This window comes from Cupressus sempervirens, chromosome 8 (genome assembly GCF_028749045.1).
Source record: "Cupressus sempervirens isolate cs-2001-9-10 chromosome 8, ASM2874904v1, whole genome shotgun sequence".
Taxonomy (NCBI): domain Eukaryota; kingdom Viridiplantae; phylum Streptophyta; class Pinopsida; order Cupressales; family Cupressaceae; genus Cupressus; species Cupressus sempervirens.
The window spans coordinates 504768967-504793530 of record NC_143125.1 but is presented as its reverse complement, the minus strand read 5'-3'; the positions used below and the strand labels follow the sequence as shown (position 1 = coordinate 504793530).

At 35.7% G+C, this 24564-nt stretch overlaps 1 protein-coding gene across 2 annotated transcripts in view; it reads left to right on the top strand.

Moving 5' to 3' along the window:
• The window catches only part of LOC149543413 (NAD-dependent malic enzyme 59 kDa isoform, mitochondrial-like), a 102225-nt gene that overhangs the window by 52746 nt on the left and 24915 nt on the right, over window positions 1-24564 (top strand). For both annotated transcript variants that reach the window (XM_089798200.1, XM_089798199.1), the window contains exons 11-12: window positions 11940-12053; window positions 12232-12297. In XM_089798200.1, coding sequence (XP_089654326.1) covers window positions 11940-12053; window positions 12232-12297 — 180 coding nt within the window. The remainder of the gene's footprint in view (window positions 1-11939; window positions 12054-12231; window positions 12298-24564) is intronic.

The following is a 24564-nucleotide window of genomic DNA, read 5'->3' as shown; positions in this document are numbered from 1 at the left end:
AATTACAAATGAACTTTCTAAAGAAAGTAGCCAAGCCATGAAAACTTCTCACCTCGGTGATACTACGCAGACTACGCCATTCAAGAATGGCTCGAACTTTCTCTGGATCCATCTTGACACCATCTGCAGAAATGACAAATCCTAGAAAAACTAAGCTTTCTTGCATGAACCTACACTTCTTCAAATTAGCATAGAGCTTTTCTCTTCTCAGTACCCCTAATATGATCCTCAGGTGTTGCAAATGTTCTTCCCTTCCCTTACTAAAAATCAGTATATCATCAAAATAAACTACCACAAACTTACCAATGTAGGGACGCAACACGATGTTCATGAGTCTCATAAAAGTACTAGGTGTGTTGAATAAACCAAAAGGCATAACCTTTCATTCATACAAATCATCCCTAGTTTTGAAAGTTGTTTTCCACTCATCCCCCTCTTGGATGCGGATTTGATGGTACCCACTTCGTAGATCAATCTTAGAGAAACACGTCGCTCAAGCAAGAACATCCATCATGTCATCCAAACGTGGGATAGGAAAACAATACTTGATGGTTATCCTATTGATGGCTCGACTGTATGTGCACATCCTCCACGTTCCATCTTTCTTTGGAGTTAATAATGCTGGGACATCATAGGGGCTCATGCTTTCCTCTACTAAGCTCTTTTGTATGAGCTCAGTCACCTGTTTGTCCAGTTTTGCATGCTATGTCGGACTCATTTTGTATGCCGCTTGATTGGGAAGACTTGCTCCTAGAATAAGATCAATATGATGTTGGATATCTCATTTTGGGGGAAGTCCATCAGGTAGCTCCTCTGGAATAACATTTGAATATTCTTCTAACACTGCAACTACTTCTGGTGGTATAGTTAAGTCTTTGTCTTTCCCCTTTTGTACTACCAATGCATAACAACACCTTGTTACTTTCATCTCCTTGACAAGTTCCTTTTCAAATAACATACTTTTAGTTTTTCCATCACCATTGAGAGGTAATAAGACTACCTTAGATCCATCCTTCCAGAAGGTGTAAGTATTATTTTCCCCATTATGAATAACCTTTCTGTCATACTGCTAGGGACGACCCAAGAGGACATGGCATGCATTCATCGGAATCACATCACACCATAGCTCATCCTTGTAGACCTTTCCTACGAAAATTTAAACAAGGCACCTCTTATCTTTTGTGACTTCACTTCCCTATTTAAACCATGCAATCCGATAAGAACGAGGGTGCTTTTCACACTAGAGTTTTAGTTTCTCCACCATTTCTTTAGAAACCATATTCTCGCAACTGCCTCCATCAACAATTACTTGACATACCTTTCCTCTTGAGGTACACCTTGTCCAAAATATGTTGGTTTTGAGCCATGAATCATCAATACCTTTCTCCTCTACATCCTCCTTGGTTGGAATAATCGTTGTCCTTTTCATCATGAGACTTTCTCCCATATCCGAAGATACTTCTTGTTCAGATTCATTGTCAACCTCGGCTAGGTTTACTCTGGATGGCCCTCCTTGATTTCTATCCTGCATGTTAAAATTGGAACACTTGAAAGCCCTGTGTCCTTCTTCGCACCTAAGACAAGCGAGAGGCCTTCTCTGGTTTTCCTAGCCTCTTCCGCTTCCGTAGCCTCAACCTCGCTGAAACCCCCTTCCTCTTTCTTGATTTGGAGGACCTTTCCTAGTGTCTATACTTTTTACAGAACCTTGAACACTCTCTCCTTGACCATTATTGGAACCTCCCCAAAATGGAGTTGAGGTACCCCTTCGACCACCTCTATTCCTCTGGTTATATTGCCTATTCTGCTTTTCTTCAGCCTCCAAAGCTAATTGGTAGGCTTCCTCCATATTGCTAACACGATGCATGCTCAACTCATCTTGAATAGAGAATTTTAGGCCATTCACATATCTAAAAACTATCTGCTCATTATTTTCTTGATGTTCTATGCGCATGGATAGCTTGTAGAATTCATTTGTATAGTCTTGCATTGAAGACAAGTTTTGCTTCAAATTTTGGAATCTACGAAAGAGGGTTTTGAAATAATCCACGAGTAAGAATTTTTTTCTCAGCTTTTTCTTCATCTTGATCCATGTCTTAATCTTTTCCTTTTCATTTCTAACTCGTTCCTTTTGGAGGTGATCCCACCATATCATTGCATGTCCTTCTAATTTTGTGCATGTAAACTTCATTTTCTTTTCTTTTGTCATAGGCTTCCATTCGAAAAATTTCCCCATCTCGTTCAGCCAGTCTATTAGTTCTTCTGGCTTAAGACCACCAGCATGGTCTGAAACGTCAATCTTTATTGCTTCACTCTTTCCTTCTAAAGCTCTGAGAACTCTATCTTCATAGCTCATTTCTCCTAGCCTTTCGTCTGCATTTTCTCCCTCTTCATCAGATTCATTTCCTCTTTGTATTCTTTGATTATCTAGTCACTCATTGAGTTGTTCAATCTCCCTTTACATAGCCATTACCAATCTTTGCATCGGCGTGACGCCTCCTCTTCCTCTTCCTCTTCCTCTCTTGCTTTGATACCAAATGATGTAACCCAATCCTGCCAAAGAATAAATCAGAAATTGACACAACACAAATGTTTGAAAATGCCATAATTCTTCGTTAAAACTTTTGCAACTCTACTTTGCCTCTACAATAAAAGAAAACAACTACTTATTACAATTCCAAAAATTACCATATTTGCTAGATTTTTGGGAAAAACGGATTTTACCATTTTTGGTAATTTTTAAAACTCATCCCATGAATCCCGATTTTTCCCAAGAAAAGCCCCCACTAAGGCAAGACGAATTGCCAACTAATCAATGAAATCAAAAATATGATTTTGGATTTATTACAGAAACAATTTCCTAAAAAAATTGGAAAAACACAAAAAGCCAATTTTGGAGGTCAAGATGGTATTTTAGGCTCCCAAAGAAATGTCAAAATGGCCACCTATCGAGTTGAGCTCAATCAGCAATCCAAATAACTCCTCATACAACTGCCTATAAAATTTCAGCCAAAACCCACATCCGAGTCAAAAGTTATGACCCCTGGAAGTAAATCTAGACCAAAACCCACATTTGAGTCAACAGCCTTGACCCTCGGATGCCCCTACATCATAGTCACACAAGGCTGCAACTCAATGATAAAATGTAATCACATAGATCCTATAAAATTCATGGAATCACTCAACATGAAAATATTTATTCATAACTAATAATTATGAAATCACTCAACATGAAAAAAACTACAAAAATCACATGCTATCATAGAATCTCTCAACATGACAAACTTGCAAAAACTCACAATCAATTTTCATCATGGACTCGCTCAACGTGATGTTGTCATCAAATATCTCAACACGACAAACTTGCAAGAATCACAATCAATTTTCATCATGGACTCTCTCAACGTGATACAGTCATGGACTCTTTCAACAAGACTTTGAACTCCTAGCACGGAATCTCTCAACGTGATGACATCAGGGACTCTCTACATGATTCTCATAAGTGAAAGATTATTAGGTTGACCTTACAACTTTAATTAATTTCACATAAATAAGAATCCGTGATTAACGAGAAGGAAAAATACAACCGAGACCCATTTCCATCAAGAGTCTCAATATCCTATAATACAGATAAGGTTACTCATTAACAACGTGCATATAATGATTGAAATACCCTTTCAACAAAGACTCCCTCTTAGCAGGGATGGCTTTTATTGACACAAAAGATAGTGAAATTACCTCCCTTCAAAGCTGAACATTTCCCTATAAAGATCAAATAGAGATATCAATAACTCATAAAATCATCTATAATAAAGATAAATATTAAAAGCATACTCTTCCCAGTGATTTAACTATAGAATACTTATCTCTATGCTGAAGTCAATCTATTATTCTCTTTCTCTTCCGCTTTAGCAAACTTATCTTCATGAACTACAATGTGAAATGATGGAACAATTTAAAAATTAGAGAAATCTTTATATATATATATCGGCAGTCAAGACTGGAGAAATAAAACTTTAATTTGGATATTTAAAATAAATTCAAATATATATGGAAGAAATTAAGGCCGAGCTTTCTACAAGAAGATGAAATAAAAAAATTCTCATAGGTTTATTCGGTAAAATCCTGCAAGCTGTTCTTGGTGCAGCTTACCCCACTGGACAATATGGCCACCAACGCTTGCTCCACAAGCTAGAATTTATAAAAAAATAATAACACATCAAAGTCATTACCCAGGCTAGAATTCTCCAGAATTATCGAAAGACATTAAATTGCCTGTCTTGACCAGACATTCATACTACACATCAATATTGGGATTTAAACTTCCCAAATATGGTATAGACACAAGTGATAGAGAATATTAGAGTTTTAGCAAAAGTAATCCCAATTAGCAGGTAGGGGAGATCATGATTTAAATCCACAAATTTGACTCAATAGAAGTTGACCTTAAATCAAGAATCCTTTTAACAACAAATTTGAGTGGTTCTCTTTTGATTGAATAAAGGAAATGAATGTACCTGCTCTATGGGAAGAAGGAAAAAAAGAGAGGAATGAGCCGACCATCTATGAGAGCATCAACATACCCAACATCTACTACTTTTTGCACCTGCCAAAAAAAATCTTTCGATGTTTTGTACGATGAAGTCTTCCAGAATCCATTGGCATTACGAGTTTCGAGCACACTAGATTGCGACCTGTAAGTTGTGGCTTATATCTAAAGTGTGCCACAAGAATACTCTACTTTCTCTATCTCCCTCAAATGTCGATCTTCCCTCCCAAATTGTCAATAGTGTTATGTGACTTGATTGAATTCAGCAACCTCCACCTGGGGCGACCAACTCTCAGGGTTCACATGGTGGTCATAGGCATGCACAAATCCCACTAGATGCTTTGTATACAGAAGAGGCCATGAAAAGCCATGTTCTGCGTCATTGCTGTGCATGTGAGATTGACGATGGACCTCTATTAAATGCCCTAATCAAAACACAACAGCACTTGACTTTGAACTTATGAGAGTGAATTGCCACAAATGACCTGTAATTCCAACCTTTGTCGTTTTCCTCTGCGCTTAAGGAAATCAACAGTTACAGGAAAGATGGAAATCGACGGTGACACAACAGCAGCATGAAAGCTGGAACACAATAATAAGAAGCTGTTACACAAATAAAATTTATAGAAACGTGAATAGAACCATCTCCTGTCAGAATTAAGACAGTATAAAAAAAAAATGCCATTACCAGTGGAAAAAATATCCAAATAGCAACTTCCAGATTCTACACCGAACTTAAGCATCCAAGCTCCTGAATACTTCACATTAAATTCTGCCTAAAAATACTCAGACGACACTGCCTTTTGAAACATGAAAATCAAAAGAACAAGAATATCCTGAAAGAACCAGAGATTGCCTCCAAGAATTAGACAACTATGTATTATCCCGAGCAAGATATTTGCTCATTTTTCCTTTCAACAGTACACTCAGAAATAAAACATTGCGGATAATTTCCATCAAATTTGAAAACAGTAGAAATGCCAATCGACACTTTTCCAGCCACTTTTTGAATACAATATCAGACTCAAATATAAACAAATGTAATATGAGACATTCAATAAAATCAATGATTCTCCACAAGATAACAATTTGTGATTTCCAAAATAACATTCAAGATGTCGAACATATCACCACGAATTACAAATTGATGAGATGAGACCAACAAACTCTTATAATTCCTTGAACAACGTTATTGCCTTAAACAACAGCAATATAACAACCAATAACTAAAACGTTATTGTATTAGACAACAACAATACAATAACTAGTACCAGAAAACCAATCCTAAATACAGATTTAACAATCGGATTGGAATGATAGGATAAGAACCTGTAAGTGTGAGATAAACACTTGAAGTGATGTTTCTCGGGACAATGGGTTTGCGTCCACTATCTGCTAGCACGAGGGGCTACATCCTCCAACTAGCTGAAAGCTGAAGCTTTCTGAGACTCTCACAAGAGAGGAAACTGAACTGAATAATAAAATCAAGCATACCCAAGAATGAGCCTCTTTCCCCTTTTAATACGCAAACCAAGACTCCTCGACTCCTCTTTGGTTTCCGTCTTATTCCCTTGTGGCTTTTCAACTTCCCTAAGGCATTTCGTCTTGTTCCTCCTTGCCCCTTTGTCCTTTATATAACATTAAATCGACCTTTTTGATATATTGAGCCTATGTCTCAAAGTCAATTTAATATTGCATAAAATAAAACTTCAATGTTTGTAATGTTCCAAAAGGGAACATTACAAACTACCCAAATCATCGAAAAATCTGCATATTATTTGAGAAATTGAGACAATTTCAGAAAGAGTCAATGCTTTCAATATAACAAATGGGTGAAACAAAAAACAATATTTGAAGATCCAAATTCCTTCCAATATTTTCAAGAAACATATATTGCCAATATCAGTCTGGCTTTGATACCATGTTGGATTTTGAGCCTAGAAAAAAAGATAAACAACAATAAAGGAGAGCAAAATAGATGCAAGAGACACTCAGAATTGTCCTTGTCTTGGGAAAACCCTTCAAGATGAAGGGAAAACCCAACAACACAACCAAAAATATCACTTCATTGATAATAAAATGTACCAGTGTACAATGTTCTTCGCTTGGAGCAGTATATAACATAAGAGAGACTCTTCACATTACAACCAAAGGTCTCTTCGATTTATCAAAACAAGACTCTTTATTTTCAAATACAACTCTTCATATTTCCATGCTGCAATGCATGTTGTATGACACATCTTAATATTTAACATTGTAATTTATTGTAACGACCAATTTTCCCAGGTCTTAATTAACAACTAACATACTCAAAGAAATATAGTTATTACTTCAATTTCATAGGAAGACAGTTATATCAGTCATGTTCATGTGAATGAGATTTACCATTAAAAATAGTTAGACAAAAATTTCTTAACTAAGAACTTAAAACACCATCAATGAATTTACTATAGTAATTAAAATCCACATATCATGAAATTTGAACCGATAAATCATTGTAAGAATGCTTCTGCAATCACTTAGATTAGTCCACAAATACCACTATAAAAAATCATATAATGACTACCTTTCAATACTGCTATATCAAAATCAAATGACGATTACTATTAAATACCACTATATAAAATTAGGGCATCACAAACCACTGTATCAATTAGGGCATCAATACCACTGTATCATTTAGGGCTTCAGTTACCATGGATCATTTAGGGCATCAGATACCACTATATCAATTCAAGCTTCAGATACCACTGTGTCATTTAGAGCTCCGGATACCACTGATTCAATTAGGGCTTTAGATACCGCTGTATCATTCCTTTCCTTCCGATTTCTTAACTATGGCAATAACTTAAGATTAAAAGATATGCTCATATTCAATATTCATATAATCAATACATTAGATAAATCTATCTATCTCTCGCAACTAAGTGTAAAGTAACTGTAATGATGATAAAACTCAATTAATCTTACCCTCTTTTTGCATATACTTCATAAAAGTAAAAGTGCTTGTTTCTGACAACAATTGAATGCATAGCTTATCATTGTCTATTGTACGTCCAATAACTTGGGGAGAGGTGAAACATTATTAGGGGCTTACCACCGAACCTTGAACCTTAGGTTATTCCTCACACAACCTCTAACGAGAAAGTCCCTTCCTACCCGGAATAGACAGGGAACATCTGTCATCTACTGAGCATCCTGGTATTTAAACACACCATTCAACTTGATAGAAGGAGGTTACAATTAACAGGATCATGCATGAGCTATTAAATAATATTATTCTAGATTTAATGTATCATATCTGACTTTTATTTTCTAAGTCATTGTAGACTCAATCTCACCTCTTCACCCTTTTCCATGGCTATACAGCCGGTTAATCCTAAGTGTTCGGATCTTAGAGCAATCGGCTCTGTTTGTTGATTCCCAACAAATTCATGAATAACATATATGTTCTAGCTTATCACAATTTGTGATTTGAAAGAGATATTCTTGAAGATTGCATAATTTATTGTTTAATTAATTTAATTTTATCATATCTGATTTCTCTTCTGCGTTCTTGTAGAGTCATTCCACCTCTTCATCATTTCATGGCTATCAGCCGGTGAATCCCAGGTGCGTGAAAGATTATGAACATTTTTTTTTATTTACACCTATTCACCATTTCATGGCTTCATTGCCAGTGATTCCCAGGTGCATTGGATGAGCATACTTCTCTTATTATACATTTAATTCTTGCTGTTGATATCCATACTATTTTTTATGGTTCATACAATCATTATGAGACTGCTACAGTTACCATTCAACTTCTTAATGGTGGTTTAAGATACAATGATATTATATAAAGAACCAAAATGGAAACTCTATGAAATTCGCAAGAAGCCATCAGCAAAGCAACATATAATAATTGCAGTCCTAATACTGATTTACCATGCCAAGACAGCTGTAGGAGAATATGCATTCAAAAATATAGAAGGGTAACTTGCAAACTGACCGACTCCCTCTTGACTGCTTCAGCACTTAGCCACAATATCCTAGCCGGAATCTCTTGAAGTTGAAGTCGCACAATCTGACAAGGTAATGGTAATAGCCGATGTATCAATGGTGTATGGTAAGATATATCAATGGCAATAGCAGACGTTTCAATGGTAGACTGTAAGACGTTTTAATGGCAGATTGTAAGATGTATCATAGGCAAATCGTATCAATGCAGGGATGAGTTGGTAAAAGAAACAAGGAAAATTTGTATGTAGCAAGGAAGGAAGAATTCGGGCACCAAGGAAAAAGGTGATCCCGCCTCTCCCTCATGGCTTCCTTAAATGGAGAGTGAAATATGACTCCTTGGCTCCCATCGGTTACGAAAGATTATAGTCAATCAAATTCCAAATGTTTTAATTCGATTGAAACAAAGAAGAGGAAAAGAAAATTTAAATGGTTGGAAGATAAAGTTGGAAGATTATAAGACAATTCGAATTGCCAAATATTAAATTGATTTTTCATGCCAAGTGTTAATCATTTTATTATTATAATAAAATGGCGCCATCTCATTTTTATATGTAGGTATATAGATATATCTGTTATAATAATAAGGTGAAAGATCAAATTAAATCCTTTAAGGTACGTTTTATACTTTAACCCAATTATTTATGTTTCTCAATTTATTTATTTAAATAGCTCATGCGGGTCCCACAGATGTATCCTGTTTCAAGTCACTAGGTTCTTAGTGATGGTGATGCTCCTGTGCCTAATTCTTTTCTGACAATGCTTTCACCCCTTCGATGTGTTTCCTACAAGGAAATTCTTCGTAATTAAATTATATTATTATAATAAATTATTTAATCATAAATAATTATAGCGGTTAACCATCTTCTCAATTCCATGAATTCGTGATAAATGATCAACTAGCTTGTTATCTTCATTTGAAATTATAACGACTAACCATCTTACCATTTCGCAAGATAATAACAAATTAAATTGCCAACTGACTTCATGTGAACCTCAACGGCTATATTTTAAATCAGGTCAAAAATTGGGATGTAACATTTATCATAAATGTCCTTTTTCAGCTGAAGATGACCATAATGATAATGCGTCCATATTTCTAGAGATAAAGATGTCTATCGCAGCTACAATCTCCAACATGAGATGCCATTTTGAAATCTACATAGGAATTTCTCTCCATTTACCTTATACATTGCTCAGATTTTATGCTCTTGTGTCTGCATCTCACATGACTAAGGTTTAGAGAAAACAGCAAATCAAACCATATTTATACATCTACAGCTGGAGCATTAAATCCACCTTTTAAGATAGTTGTCTTTAGGAAGAGAAAATAAAGGTTGTCGGTTTTAGAAGTGCACATCTGAATTAAAACTACGGACATTTGTTTTAGTGGGCATGAATTTCTATTTTTGCAAAAGTAATCAGCACTTCGGAATTTTGTTCATTTATTTAGGATCTTGTATCAAAGAAATCAGAAAACCTGTAGGACACACCATATGATTTATAATCCAGGGACTCGTAGACGTCCTTAGGGGAACTGTAAACAACTCATAATTGATATAGGTGTTATTTGCATATATGATTGAACCCTGCAATCTGATAGAGTTTGAAAGCAATTTGTTCTTGGAGTCTTTTGACAAAGGGCCTGGAAAGGGAAAAGATTAATTGAATCATGGACCTGAACTTGATATATTATCATTATATAATACTAATTTTGCTAATACACATCTTTTTGTATCTTCAATACATTTTCTAATAATAAATGATTTAATGTATACTTTTTTCTAGGTTGTTCAACATTGCAGTCTATATAATCTCAAATATCTTAGCATATTTATAACTCAATTTTTTTAAATAGTTATATTAATCATATTATATTATTCAATTCAAAAGTGACTAATATATGGAATAATTTAGCAATTATATGCAATCCCAAACTTATTTTTGGGAATTTTGTAACCATGTTTTCTGGAAGTACACTGTATACTGATCTTATCCTCTCTTATATATTTTTGATGGAAAAGTTGTCAGTTTGACCGGAAAATTGTAAATCCTTCAATTATTTACCGGCCAGTTTTTGTCTCTCTACTTTTAACTTTTCTTTTGATATTTATTAGTTATCTCCACTTTTAACTACTGTGTTTTTTTTTTAATTTATTAAAAAAAAAATTACTTTTGATCTCTAGCTCATGTTGTCATCTCTATTTATTTAACTTTTGATTTTTAAAATTGATTTAGATTTTAGTTTTTAAATTATTTTTTATATTAGTTTATTTTTTCTTTAAATATTGTTTTTTCATATTATGTTTTTATATTTCTCATACTAATTTTTCATAGTAGATTTATTGATGGGGTTTTTTTAAATGATTTATTTTTCATATTGGATAAATTAAATTTAAATAAATAATATTTATTAATCTAGTTAAAAGATTTTAGCAATATTATGTTATTTATCTTGAAAATTATTTATAATCTAATTTGTTCACATAAGATTATATTTTAAATCTCCACTTTTGACTATAGTTTTTCTTTTCCTATTTATTTAAAAAATAATTACTTGTGATCTCCACATTAGCTCATGTTGTGCTCTATATTTATTTAACTTTTGATTTTTAAAATTGATTTAGGTTTTAGTTTTTAAATTTTTAAATTTTTTTTTTAATATTAGTTTAGTATTTTCTTTAAATATTGTTTTTAAGTTTCTATAATTTATTTAGTCAATAGAATATTTGTTAGAGAGTTATTTTTTCATATTTTTTTTTATATTTCTCTTATTAATTTTTCATAATAACTTTTTTGATGGGGTTTTTTTAAATGATTTATTTTTATTTTTGATAAACTGGATTTAAAAAAATAATATTTATTAATCCATTTAAAAGATTTTAGTAATAAATTATTTAATGTATACGTTTTTCTAGGTTGTTCAACATTACAGTCTATATAATCTCAAATTTCTTAGCATTTTTATAACTCAATTCTTTTAAATAGTTATATTAATCATATTATATTATTCAATTCAAAAGTGACTAATATATGGAATAATTTAGCGGTTGGATGCAACCCCAAACTTATTTTTGGGAACTCTGTAACCATGTTTTCTGGAAGGACACTGTATACTGATCTTATCCTCTCTGATATATAATGTCCTGACATTTTAATACTAGCATATATGAGATGTATGAATTCATAAATACGGAAAGCCCATATGGGATTTTGTTCTTCTTGCTTTGTCTTATTTTAACATTCTGATATTCTCTTTTACCTTTGGACATTTAGTATATCATAAACTGATAAAATGTATTATACAATTTCTGTTTTGATTGTATCCAATGTTTGTAGTGTATGCTTAGATTACTAATGACTTTTATTAACTGTATCTACATTTTGGAAATAGGGACTAGTTACACAAGCTCGGAAATGCCTTGATCCAGAGGCAGAACCATTTGCAAGAGGGCCTGGAGCTGATGGGGTCAATGACTTGCATGAGGGTGCCAGCCTAATTGAAGTGGTCTGTTCCTTTTCTATTTGTCTCATACTAGCTCATAAGAATGATTTCAATGTTTCTCTATGTGGTGAAAGTTACTTGATGACATTCTTTCTTGAGCAAGGTTCATTCATTCATTTTAATAGTGTATTTATCAATCCACAGCAGTTTCTGAGCTTCTGAGGTGATGTTTTGCATTCAGGTGAAAAAAGTTAAGCCGCATGTGCTTCTAGGTTTATCTGGAGTTGGTGGTATCTTCAATCAGGAGGTGAATGTCTTTACCCTGTTGATGAATGAATTGAAACAATGAACTAATCATTATGCAAATCTACAAAAGCAGTATATTTTAAAGCATTTTTTTTGATTTGTAATGTTCAGTATTATTTATACTAGATATTTGGATATAATATTTGATTGATTTTTTTGATAAATGCCATAAAATTTCTGATGAAAATGAACCTTCGTAGGAATTCACTTGGTAGTAAAGGTGTATTACATGGAATTCATTCTTAGTTTGGATTGATTTTATCTAATTGATCATTCTTTTGTCAGAAACAAGATTTTTTGGGGGGCAAATTTTGTTCAACCATTTAAAAAGCTTATTTAGGCTTTCTTTCTAGAACTTCTAAATGTAAACTTGTAATATAAGGAGATACCTTTTGTGCCATATTTAATTACTGCAGTTTATAGTGCTTTCTATTGACTTTTCCATCTTTTTTAATCTTAAATACTGATAATAGGAAATGAACTCCTTGCCTATGGCTCTTTCTATTTCACTTACCACACTCACACACATGGCTCTTTCTATTTCACTTACTACATTCACTTACCACCCACACCCCCCCCCCCCCCCACACACACACACACGTGTTACTCAGATCTCAGATTTTGTCATGTTTTTCTTTTCTCATTTCTCAGTTGTAAGAGTTGCTAAAGAATTGGTTTTTTTCTGCAGAGGTTCAGAATCATCATCTTTCAAATCCACATATTGCCCTAGCCCTTGCATAATCTGAAAACCAATTGCAATGGTGGAACCCTCTGTTCAGAAAATTGCACCCCATAACTATCATACCAAGATGACCAGATTGTTGCAGTGGCAAGGTTTATGGCATGCTTAGATGAAACCCAACCAAACTTGATTTTTCAATTTGAGATCCTTTAGCATAGGGACAAGATGGATCAGGCTAGGGCTTTGATTGGTATGCGTGTTCCAGATGGTCTCCTATTCAATTTGATTCTTGCACTACTTGAGCTATGTAGCTCAAATCTGGAGCTTTTCAAGGGAACTAATGTGTTCTGTAAACACTTCAACCAGCTTAAATCAAATTTGGCATCTTTGGACCCAATTCCTTCTCCATTGAGAACCATCAGGAGAAATTCGAAGCTTTGAGGCCCCTTTTAGGTCTTTGCCTCCACATTATTTTCCACCATGGATGCTTTGGGTATTGCCTTCACTATACCTTAATTTGAAGTGTTTTATAAACACTTGACATGGAAATAGGCCAAGTTGACACAATTTGGTGTACCTGGGTTCCAAATTACATGCTTTAGTTGCTCAATCATCTCCAAGAAATTGGAAAGCAGATAGATGAGCTGGTGAATCATCTCCAAAAGAATCATATTGAGTCAGCTTCACCTAGTTCACCCTCTTCTACCACTTCTGGACTTGCACATTCCCACGTCATCTTCTATGGCTTGTGGTGAAGACAAGATTAATGGCCATACCCTCTTTACATCGACACACCTCCAATATGGCATGTTGCTTTTTGATTTAGGGGCATCTAATTATTAGGCATCATTTGCGGTAATGTTCTCTCCATACGAGCCTTGCACTTTACCTTGCTTTTTGATGGGCAAAATGCTTCTATAATTGTTATTGGGAGGTGTTCCATTGAGGTTGTTGATGGCACAAATCAATGGTGTACTTTGCATCTCTTTTTTATCATCTGATCTCCTTTCCAATAATTAGATTACTTATAATGGTAAAATAGTTGAGTTCACCGCAAATTCCATGTTTCTCTGAGATCTGCAGAGTAGAGCTTATTATGGTTTGTAGTGTGTATAATGCATCATGGTTATATGGGCTCTCCCATTTTGCTCCCATCGAGGATGTAGCTCCATTGACTGGTGTCAACTCTCATGCAGTGAGTGTGGATCAGAAATCTAAGGGGAGGATTGTTCACCTGAACCTATGTGTTCTTTCATCTTCCACCTTTGTTCTTAAGACTTGTGTTGTACCTTCTTCATTACATCCCGCTTCTTCAGAAATCAACACAATTTAACAAAGTCATAGTTCCCTTATAGTTTTGTTTTTGTGCGACGAGTACTTGCCAGATATTGTAGGGTAATTTGATACATCACACACTCCATACAATGGGGCATAATTGAGGATATTCTATTCCCTTTTAATGACAACTTGAGTAGTCTTGCATGACACAAATGTGGACAATTGAGTAGTCTTCCATGGCACACATCTCAAGGCCTCCCCCCCATCTCCTCTCATGGTGTTGCTAATATATGTTATGTATGTATCTAGTGTTTTTATGTATGTCATGTTTTGTTTTTATCATTTCTTAATTTTGATAGTTGCAAAGGTTGGGTTTTTTTGGTGGCATGGGTGAAGAATCATCATCTTTCAAATACACATATTTCTCTAGCTCTTGCTTCCAATGGGAGAATTCTTTGTTTAGAAAATTGCACTCCACTATCATAACTTGAAGACCAAGAGGACTAAATTTCTTGTGTGACAAGGTTTATGACTTGTTTAGATGAAGGCCAACCAAACTTGACTTTTCAATTTGAGATCCTTTAACGTAGATCATCTTGAGTCTCCTATTTCATTTTGAGTCTTGCACTAAGCTATGTGGTACAAATTTATTAGAATATTTTTAGTATCCTAGGTTCTTGCTATATTTAGCTTGTTCTTCTAGAAATTTAGATAATGGCCATTTAGGCTTTTTTTAGTTGTCTATTTGGTCTTTTTTAGATGCTTTTATTTAGACAACTTTGCTACTTAGTTAACACTTTTAACAGCGTCCTCTATATATTTATTGTATTGTTGATACAATGCATTCCATTTTTTTAAGTTTTATATTATTAGAGCAGACAAAAAAATTTGGGTAAATTTTTTAATCTATTCCATTTTGTAGTCTATTCCAAACCCATCTGGTTTTTGGGACATTGGTTGGAGATTTTTGAAAGCTGCAGATTCTTTCAGTCTCAACATGATTTTCCTGCAGAATCCCTTGCCAAAAATCACGCCTTTTTTATTTGTAGATCCAGTACTTTTTTTGCATAACTTATATATTACAATAATAGATAAGACGTCTATTATTAGTTAATGGTTATCTTGTAAATATCTTTAGCTTTAGTTTGCTTTCGTTTTTTGCTTTCTCTGGAATAGAATGTTTCTATTCTTTACGATCGTTTCCTAAGGAAACATCATCTCTTCCTTTTGTATAAATTGACCTTTCGGTCTCTATTATTAATAAGCAAGTATTTACCAATTACCTTGTAATATGGTATCAGAACTAAATACTTAAATTTTTTCGAAAAAATTTATAATTTCTTCTTGAAATTATTTGTTTAAATTTTTCCAAAATTATTTCAGCTAATTTCTCCAAAACCCACCTAGGGTTTTTCTGCTTGGAGAAATTCCCAAATTACGGGTCTGCAAATCGCGGGGAAATCGTGGCCATTTTTTGGAGACTCGCGTTTTTGGGGTGAAAATCTGCATGTTTCTATATCAAATCTTCATGCTCTTAGCCGTCTCAGTCTGTCATCGTGCTCTGGGAAGCAGATTCGACCATTTTTCATCAAGAAATCTGAAGTTTTTTCAAGCTTTTTTCAGCTAGGGCCTTTTTTTTTCGAAACCCTAATTTTTGGGGTCGAAAAAATTTTTTGTTTGCAGATTCTTGGTGGGTTTTTCGAGAGCTCAACTGGGTTGTCGTCTGTTTTTTCTGGGTGCCTCGATTTTTGTGCCTCAATTTTCGAGCCAGCGGATTCAGAAAACGACAGCAGATTCCTTTTGGGTTTTTCGAGCTCTCTTTTGGGTCATTCTCTGATTTTTCTGGGTCTTCCGTATTTTTGCCTCGAAGAACGTGCCTTCACAAATTTTCACAGTTTTTCATTGAAAAACGTGCCATGGCATCTCTGACAAATATTCTGCTCGAGCATAATTCCAAATTCAATGGTCACAATTATGGAACCTGGAAGCAACGCATCATTGCAATCTTCGAATATCGAAAAACTGATCAACTTGTTCTGGGTGTTACGCAGCGTCCGACTTCTCTGGGTCCTGATCAAGATACATGGGATCTGAATAATCGAGAGGCAGTAATGCTTCTCAAACTATCCGTAGCTGATGACCAGCTTTCTCAGATTCCATCCGGCAAGACAGCGGCCGAAATCTGGACACATCTAAAAGGTCTTCATGAGACTTCCGACAAGAGCAGAGCCTTCTTTCTGAAAAACACTCTGTTTTCTATTGTCATGGATGAGCGCACCTCGCTCCAGGCACACCTGAATCGGATTCAGGAAATCCGTGATCAGTTACTTGCCATCGGTCGCAAGATGGAGGAAGAGGATATTGTGGTAATCACTCTTCGGAGTTTACCAAATTCCTATGAGCATTTTATCGAGACTCTCAACATCACATCTACTGGTGTTGATCTAAAGTTCACTGATCTCTGCACCCTGCTACTTCAGCAAGATCGGTGGAAACAAAAGTTCGGTAGCAGCTCCAGTTCCACCTCCACTGAGCAAGCCTTTGCTGCGAAATCCTTTCAGAAGGATAAGGGCAAGTTTCAACAACCATCTCAGCAGAAGTCTTCTGCTCCAGCATTCGATGGTACCAAAAAGAAGAACATTCAATGCAACTATTGCCACAAGTATGGTCACATGAAGGTTGCATGTCAGAAACGCTTAGCTGCCCAGTCTAAGCAATCAGGTTCGCAACCCAAAGTGAATAGTGCAGAGCACACTGAGCAGGTGGAATCTGCCTTTTATGCCTTCATGGCTAAAAGACCTGCAGATCATGTACAGTCATCTGCCTGGTACATTGATTCAGGTGCCTCTCGACATTTCACTCACCGCAGAGACTGGTTTACTGACTACCAGCCTTATTCAGATTCTGTTATCTTTGGTGGTGGAGAAGAGTACACGGTTGTTGGTAAAGGCAACATTCAAATTTAGTCTGTTGGGAGGAAGCTCATATTCCTTGATGTGTACTACATTCCAGGGATGGAACTAAATCTACTCTCGGTTAGTCAGTTGCTGCGACATTCTCCACACTTGGCAGTCACCTTCAGTTCACATCAGTGCACCATCACTGATCGGGCGACTAAGTCTACTATTGCAGTTGGTCTTGAGGATCATGGTCTTTTCAGACTTACTGATTCTGGTGATTCTCAGGACTTAGCTATGGCTGCTCGGCGATCTTCCATCAGCTCACTTTGGCATCAGCGATATGGGCACTTAAATGTGCATTATCTCTCACAACTTGCTCGGTATGAGCTTGTTCTTGGTTTGCCAGAGATTCAAACCCAACACCTTGGAGTTTGTGACGCATGTCAGGCTGGGAAGCAACATCGCACACCTTTCCCCAGTGGCGATTCTTGGCGAGCTTCTCAAGTACTTCAGCTTGTTCATGCTGATATTTGCGGCCCTATGGCCACTCCTTCTGTTCTTGGGTACAAGTATTTTCTGTTGTTTGTAGATGATTTCAGTAGAAAAATGTGGGTGTATTTCCTTAAAAAGAAATTTGATGCATTTATTGTATTTCAAAAGTTTAAACCCTTAGTTGAAAAAGAGTCTGGGAAATCTATTATTACTCTTAGATCAGACAATGGGGGGGAATTTTGTTCTAATGTTTTCTCTAGCTTCTTGGATACACATGGCATCCAACGCCAGTTCACCACACCCCACACGCCACAACAGAACAGTGTAGTTGAACGTCGGAACAGGACAATCACCGAGATGGCTCGTTCCATGCTCGAACACAGACATGTTCCGAAGCGTTTTTGGGCAGAAGCAGTTAACACTGCAGTTTATCTGTTGAACCGGTCACCCACAGTGGCGGTCAAAGGTAAAACTCCGGAAGAGGCTTGGTCAGGTTGCAAGCCCAGAATCAGTCACCTGAAGGTTTTTGGCTCTCTTGCTTTTGTTTGGATCCTTGATGCTTCACCCTAAAGCTGCGACATTAAAAACAACTTAGATTCACTGGTTTTTCCCATCACTGGTTTTTCCCACTGGTTTTTAGAAGCTGCATCACTGGTTTTTCCCACCATTTTTAGAAACCTTTGAACATGACTTTTGTCAAAATTTCTCCACATTTTTCCATGATTTCTAGTGCCATATAGGGTTTTTTGGCTGCAGTTTTATATAGGGTTTGAGTGTGACTATTAATCTGTGATATTTCATTTTAGAAAACTTTGAACATGACTTTTGTCAGAATTTCTCCACATTTTTCAATGATTTCTAGTGCCATATAGGGTTTGAATGTGACCATTAATCTGTGATATTTCATTTTTAAAATTTGTACTTATAACATAAATCTCTGTGTTTGGGTTGTTTTGAGCCATGTGACAACCCTTTGCATCATTTAGAGGATTTTAGAAACCTTAATCCAAAATTTGGTTTCAACGGGCTAGGGTTTTCTAGTTTTTTGGAATTTTTTTTTACACCGTTAAACTTGTGTAGGGTTTTTGGCTATATTCCAACATTTTAGTTATCATAATTACAACACCTGGAAACATTGAATAATGGCAATATTTGAATAATGTTGCTTGGATAGAATAGTTTTGGGTAAAGAAAAACGTCCACAAATTTTGACTGATCAAGACAAATGGGATGAACATAATTGTGAAGCTTTCATGTTGATTAAGCTTTTAGTTGTAGGTGCCTTTTGGCAAAACATTCAAAGAAATTTGGGACATCTTGAAGGATCTTCATGAGATGTCTGATTAGAGTTGTGCATTCTTTTTGAAGAGTGTTGACATCTGTCATGATGGATAAGTAGGCGTCTTTAGGCACATCTTATGCAATAAGGGACATCCATGATCGACTTTAGGCGATTGACTACAAAATGGAGGAAGAAGAAATGGGAGTGACATTTGGGAAGCCATGCTAGTTCCTCCTCTTTTGAACATGTGGCTTTCATAGCCAAAGCCTTAGGTAAGAATAAAGACAACGAAACCCATGGACTCGCACCCCCCTCTCAACCTCAAAGTGCCTGCCACTGAGACATTCCTGTGCTAGGTACTTGGAGGCTAAGTCATAGAGTTCGCCGAATTTTCGGCTTCAAGGTCGAATTTCGGTGAACTCATAAAAAATGAAAAAAGTTCGTTAAAATTCAGCTTAAATTCGTATGGCCAAAGAAACAATTGTTGCTTTCTGCAAAGGTAGGAGTAGGTCCAAAGCGAGCAGTTTTTGTTGATTTCGTTTGAGCAGACCCAACTGTGACAAATGCCAAAAGATCACCCCCCTTTGTTTATGCCCTATTCGTCATCAATGAGGTCAAATCTAGCGATGTCAATATCTTCTTGACAAGAAATCGAGACTTCTGCCATTTGCCCTTAGCTGCTAATAGTAGTGGCCTTATCTGCAGATCCATCCTCAACTGGAGAGACGAACCTATCATCCACTTCTTTATGTTGAATTCTTCCATTCGAGCAGATGCAACGACGTAGATATTTATTATACTAAGTTTCAATTTGTTTAAATTTATGATGTATTTATTTGTTTAACAATATTAAAGCATTTGGGTTCGTTTAGAAATTAGAAAATTAAAAAAATTATTTACTATATTTATATATATTTTTTTGATCTGTAGTATATTAATATTTATTATTTTGTATGTCCATTTACTATTATTTTTATTTATTGTTAGATTACTTTATTTTTATATATATTTTAATTAAAACGTTAATATTTAATATTTGGTATGTTTATTTATTAATATGTTAATTAATAATTTTATTTGAAATCATTTTGTAATGATAAATTATTTTGATAAGTTTATTGGATATACTTAAGGTTTTTGAAAATTATATAAGACGAATTTTATGTCGAATTTTTTTCAAATTTTTTCATCCTACCGAACTTTATCCGAACTTCATAGTTGCCGAACTCGAACTCAAACTCGAACCTTGTGACTTAGCTTGGAGGTACCCAAGTACCCCCACCTCCGACATTCTGCAACCACGTTGCCGTTGGGATGGGTACTTGAATTTCTATTTTAATTTTAATTTTTGAATGTTAATATTGGGTATGTACTATGTTACCTTGTTGAATGTGTAATGTTTCTAGTTCGGGTTGCAATTTTGCTTTGTTTAGGTATTTCAATTTGGTATGTTATACTGAATCATCATTTCATGACTAGCATTTCAAGTTCTATATGTATATTATACAACACCCCTCCTTGCCTCATTGTCCTCTGGCCGCTCCAAAATTGAGGCCCATTGTCCTTTCGTCCTGAAAACTTGTCCCAACGTACCCCAGTGTTTGTGTTACATTGAGTAAAGGTAAACCTTAGTATTTCTAACGAATTGCTCTAGGTGAGCCTTTGGCACTCTCAAAGAAGTGTTTGGTGCAATTATTGTCACGAGCATAGTCACATGAAGATAGATTGCAAGAAATGATTGGCAATCGCATAGTCTTCATTGGAAGGGCCTTAGCAAAAGGCTCAAACTGCTATGTGTTTTTATTTAAAGGAGCCTACCTCCTATGTGTTTATGCCCACATGCCCATTATTGTTTGCTTCTATATACCCTGATTAGAGTTTATGCAGTCCAAGAGGGCTCTTTAGTTCTTGTTGGGTTTTGGTTTTACTATTTTTCCTTAAAAACGATGTTTTGTATGCTAATCCATTTCTTGGATTTTGTGCTCGCTATTTGTTTGTTTTGAATCGATTTTTCACCTCAAAATTTGCTTTGGTTTGCTTCACTAAGTTCACATGGGATTTAGGTCAAAGAATTTTGTATTTAGGTTCTTTTTCAAATAACAATATCTTGCAGTTGGTTTTGGGGCATCCTACTCATCTGTAATAGTTTGGAGGGTTTGCCAGTTTTTCCTCAAAATTGTGGTAGTTGTTCTCAGTTGACATCCCTGTCTACATGGAAGGACAATTTCATTATCAAACATTAGTTTAGACATTTTGTGAATGATTTTTGGTTAGAGCTTTTGTAGATCCTAGGAGGCTTAGTGTAGACTCATCTCAGTGTCGGGTTCTTATCTCTAATTGCAAACCATTCTGAAGAAGGGACAACCTTCTTTGTTTTTTTGGCTACTCTTGGTCATTGACATTCTATAGATCTAGGCTGTGTCTTAGCAGCATGTTCTAAAACATTTATGACCACAAGACATGTACAATTGTTTTTAGGGTAGCTATGGAATGACCATTAAGGGAGGGTATTAGAATATTTTTAGCATCTTAGGATCTTACTATATTTAACTTGTTATCCTATATGTTTAGTTAATGGTCGTTGAAGCTTTATTTTTAGTTGAATTAATTTGGTCTATTTTTAGACATTTTCTTTATTCAAATGACTTTGATTTTAATTTTTAGCAATTCCAAGCCAAGCAAGCAATGGAATAGAATTACAGATATCTATCTATTAATTAAATTGTTGAACAAGATAGATGCTAGTTTAGATCCTGGAACCATGTTGGAAATCATTAAAAAACACATTAATATCAATTATTATTGTTAGCATTATAGAATATATATTTATAAGCATCTTAATTACATAATATTTAAAATTGATTATTTATTTTATGCTAAGAATTGGCTAGGGGAACATGATAGGGTGCTTGAAGCAACACTCTAGGCCGAAGCCCGGTATTCGAAATGACTCTACTTTTAATCCCAAGTGTGGATATACCACCCTCTTGGCCTCCCAAGAACCATTCATCAATAGGTGGTGTAGCTAATGAGGACACTTGTATAGACTTCCCTATGTGTGACACTTTATTCGTTGTTTGTGATCGAGATCCCATTAAATCCATTCCCATAATCAACCATTGTTGGGGTTGGTGGTGAAGTTACAATAGGGTGTTTAGAGTGTCCTCCCCTTCTAAGCCCAAGAGTGGGGCGCTCCTTGCACCCTCTTGGCCTCATGGGACTATTCGTCACCATCACGAGGTGGTGTGCTTAGAAGGGGACATCATAACTGTTTCTCCCTCCTTGTACTCATATTCTAACCTCATGGTTGGTTGTATCAAATTGATAGACAGATTGAAAATCTAGTCATTCCACATAATTGACAATATCAATTATTAAAGAATATTCATCAAATATTGTAATCCATATAACAAACAACACAATAAATACATATTTCTGCATGCTACAAGTAAACTGTACTGCTATAGCCTGCAATAAGCAATGATTTACTGATTTGATTGCTTGTATATATATTTATGCTAGGGGTCGATCTACTCTTATAGGTGCTAGTGCCTAATTGATTTTTCTCCATTACTTTAAATAGGAATGATATTCCATTTATGCTTCTTCCTAGAGATGTCATTATCTTAGGGCGTAATGTCCCCTTCTTCGTGCTAGACCTAATGGCGCCTAGTTGATCTATCTTTCCATCAGGATAGGCTAACGACATTTGTTTTAGGATGCCAGCTAGTCACAAGAGTCTTTTGGTTTTAGTAGAGGAGATATTTAAGTGAGAAATTATAAGGTTAAAGTCACATTGATTTATAAAGTACTTTATTATTTAAAGTCACTTTATGACAAAATGACTTAAGTGACTAAAAGACAAAATAGGCTTTTATCCCACATTGCTAAGTTGTTTGCATCTCCCCTCACTTCAAGGTTATAAAAGAAAGCAGTTGCATTGGGATTGGTGCCATGAGATATATTAATCTATTGTTACAAAGCGATTGCTTTAATGTGACTGGTACCTGTGAGGAGGAAACTCCTCGAGTTGTTTGAGGAAGTTGGATGACACCCCAGCCCCTCATTAGGAATAAATATAGGTTCAGGCAAGAAATCGACAGGAAGAAATGTGGTATTGGCTCTAGAACTGGAAGTAAGTTATCTGTTGACTTGTGAGTTGAAATAATAGTGGGATGCATTAACCTTCTTCCATACAGTAGAAACAGTAACCATATCAATTAAGGTACTGTAAGGATAGCCATAATAGAGTTGGGAGGACGTGGATATTGGGTGGTTATTCAACAGCATTTGGAAGGCTCATATAACAGACAATTCACGTAAGCAAGGAGATATCGGGTTTATCAACCCAGACTAGGATGTCTTCCATACCCTCACCAAACTTCCTGCATTCCCCTTCTCTCACATTCGAAGGCAATGATGAATCAAGAGTAAGCTGGTCTAAAGGTTGGGAATAATAATCACTAAAGCCCACAGAGAGCAGTTGGGTCACGGGAGCCTAAGAAAATCACATCAACTATCTTGGTTCCATGCCAAGGATAGGGAGCTTCAGTCAGTTCGGCCACCATTGAAGGAGCAGTTGATGGTAACTCACATACACTAGGTCACGTGAACAGTCGGCCCTCACATGCTAGACTCCAGCTATATATGTGCAAACCGAGTGATTATGAAATAGTAAGAAGTTGATCCGGTGCATATGAATATTGTTCCCATCTGGTATTTGCATTTGTAATTTCTATTATAACAAGTTGGTAAAAAGAATAGCTTTGTATTCAATAGTACTTTCAATATACATATTAGTTTGATTGAATGTGTATTACCCCTAGATTGTCGGATCATATCAGTGATACTAGGCCTTAATATTTGGGTTACATGCTAACTGTCTGACGAAATTCCACTAGTCCAAGTTTGAATTCTTTGATTAGAACAAGTAGGGATTATTACAGTGGTTTCAGAGCCATAAGTCCTGCCAACTTGTGGGGAAAACTTATTACATAACAGGCTGAATTAAATGGGAAAATGATAGCCAGGTATGAGTAGGAAACCTTATAAATTTAGTCACTTCCAACCAGAATAGGCAGAATCTTCAAATCAGATTGACATTGAGGATAGCTATTCAGTTGATGAGGAGTTAATTTTTGGAACAGGTGAATAGGTTGAACAAGTTGAGTAGGTTGAATAGATTGAGCATATTTAATAGGTTGAACAGGTACAGGACACTCAAATGGCTCATAATGAGAATGAACAAGAATGGGAAGTGAGAGAAACTTTGAGGGCTATTAGAGATGGGCAGAACAATATAGCTACTGCACTTCAGTAGCTTACAAGTGTTATGGAACAATTAGCTCCGCGTCACAGGGCAGCCCTGAGTCATCATAGTGGAGGTTGGTAGTGTAGCAGGATTACCCCGAGCTGCTAGGGCCCCCACAAGGAACACTGACAGGCCTTTGATGCCCATCTTTAATGCAGAGGAAGAAGTAGCACCACCGGTGACACCAAACTTACTACTTGATAACATTATGGTAATGTACGATGAATGAGATTAATTTCCTAATTTGGTCAAGCAGAATTTGTCCTTTGTTCAATTTTTAAATTAAAAAAGGGAGACAGAGAGTCCACAACAAGACAGGAGAT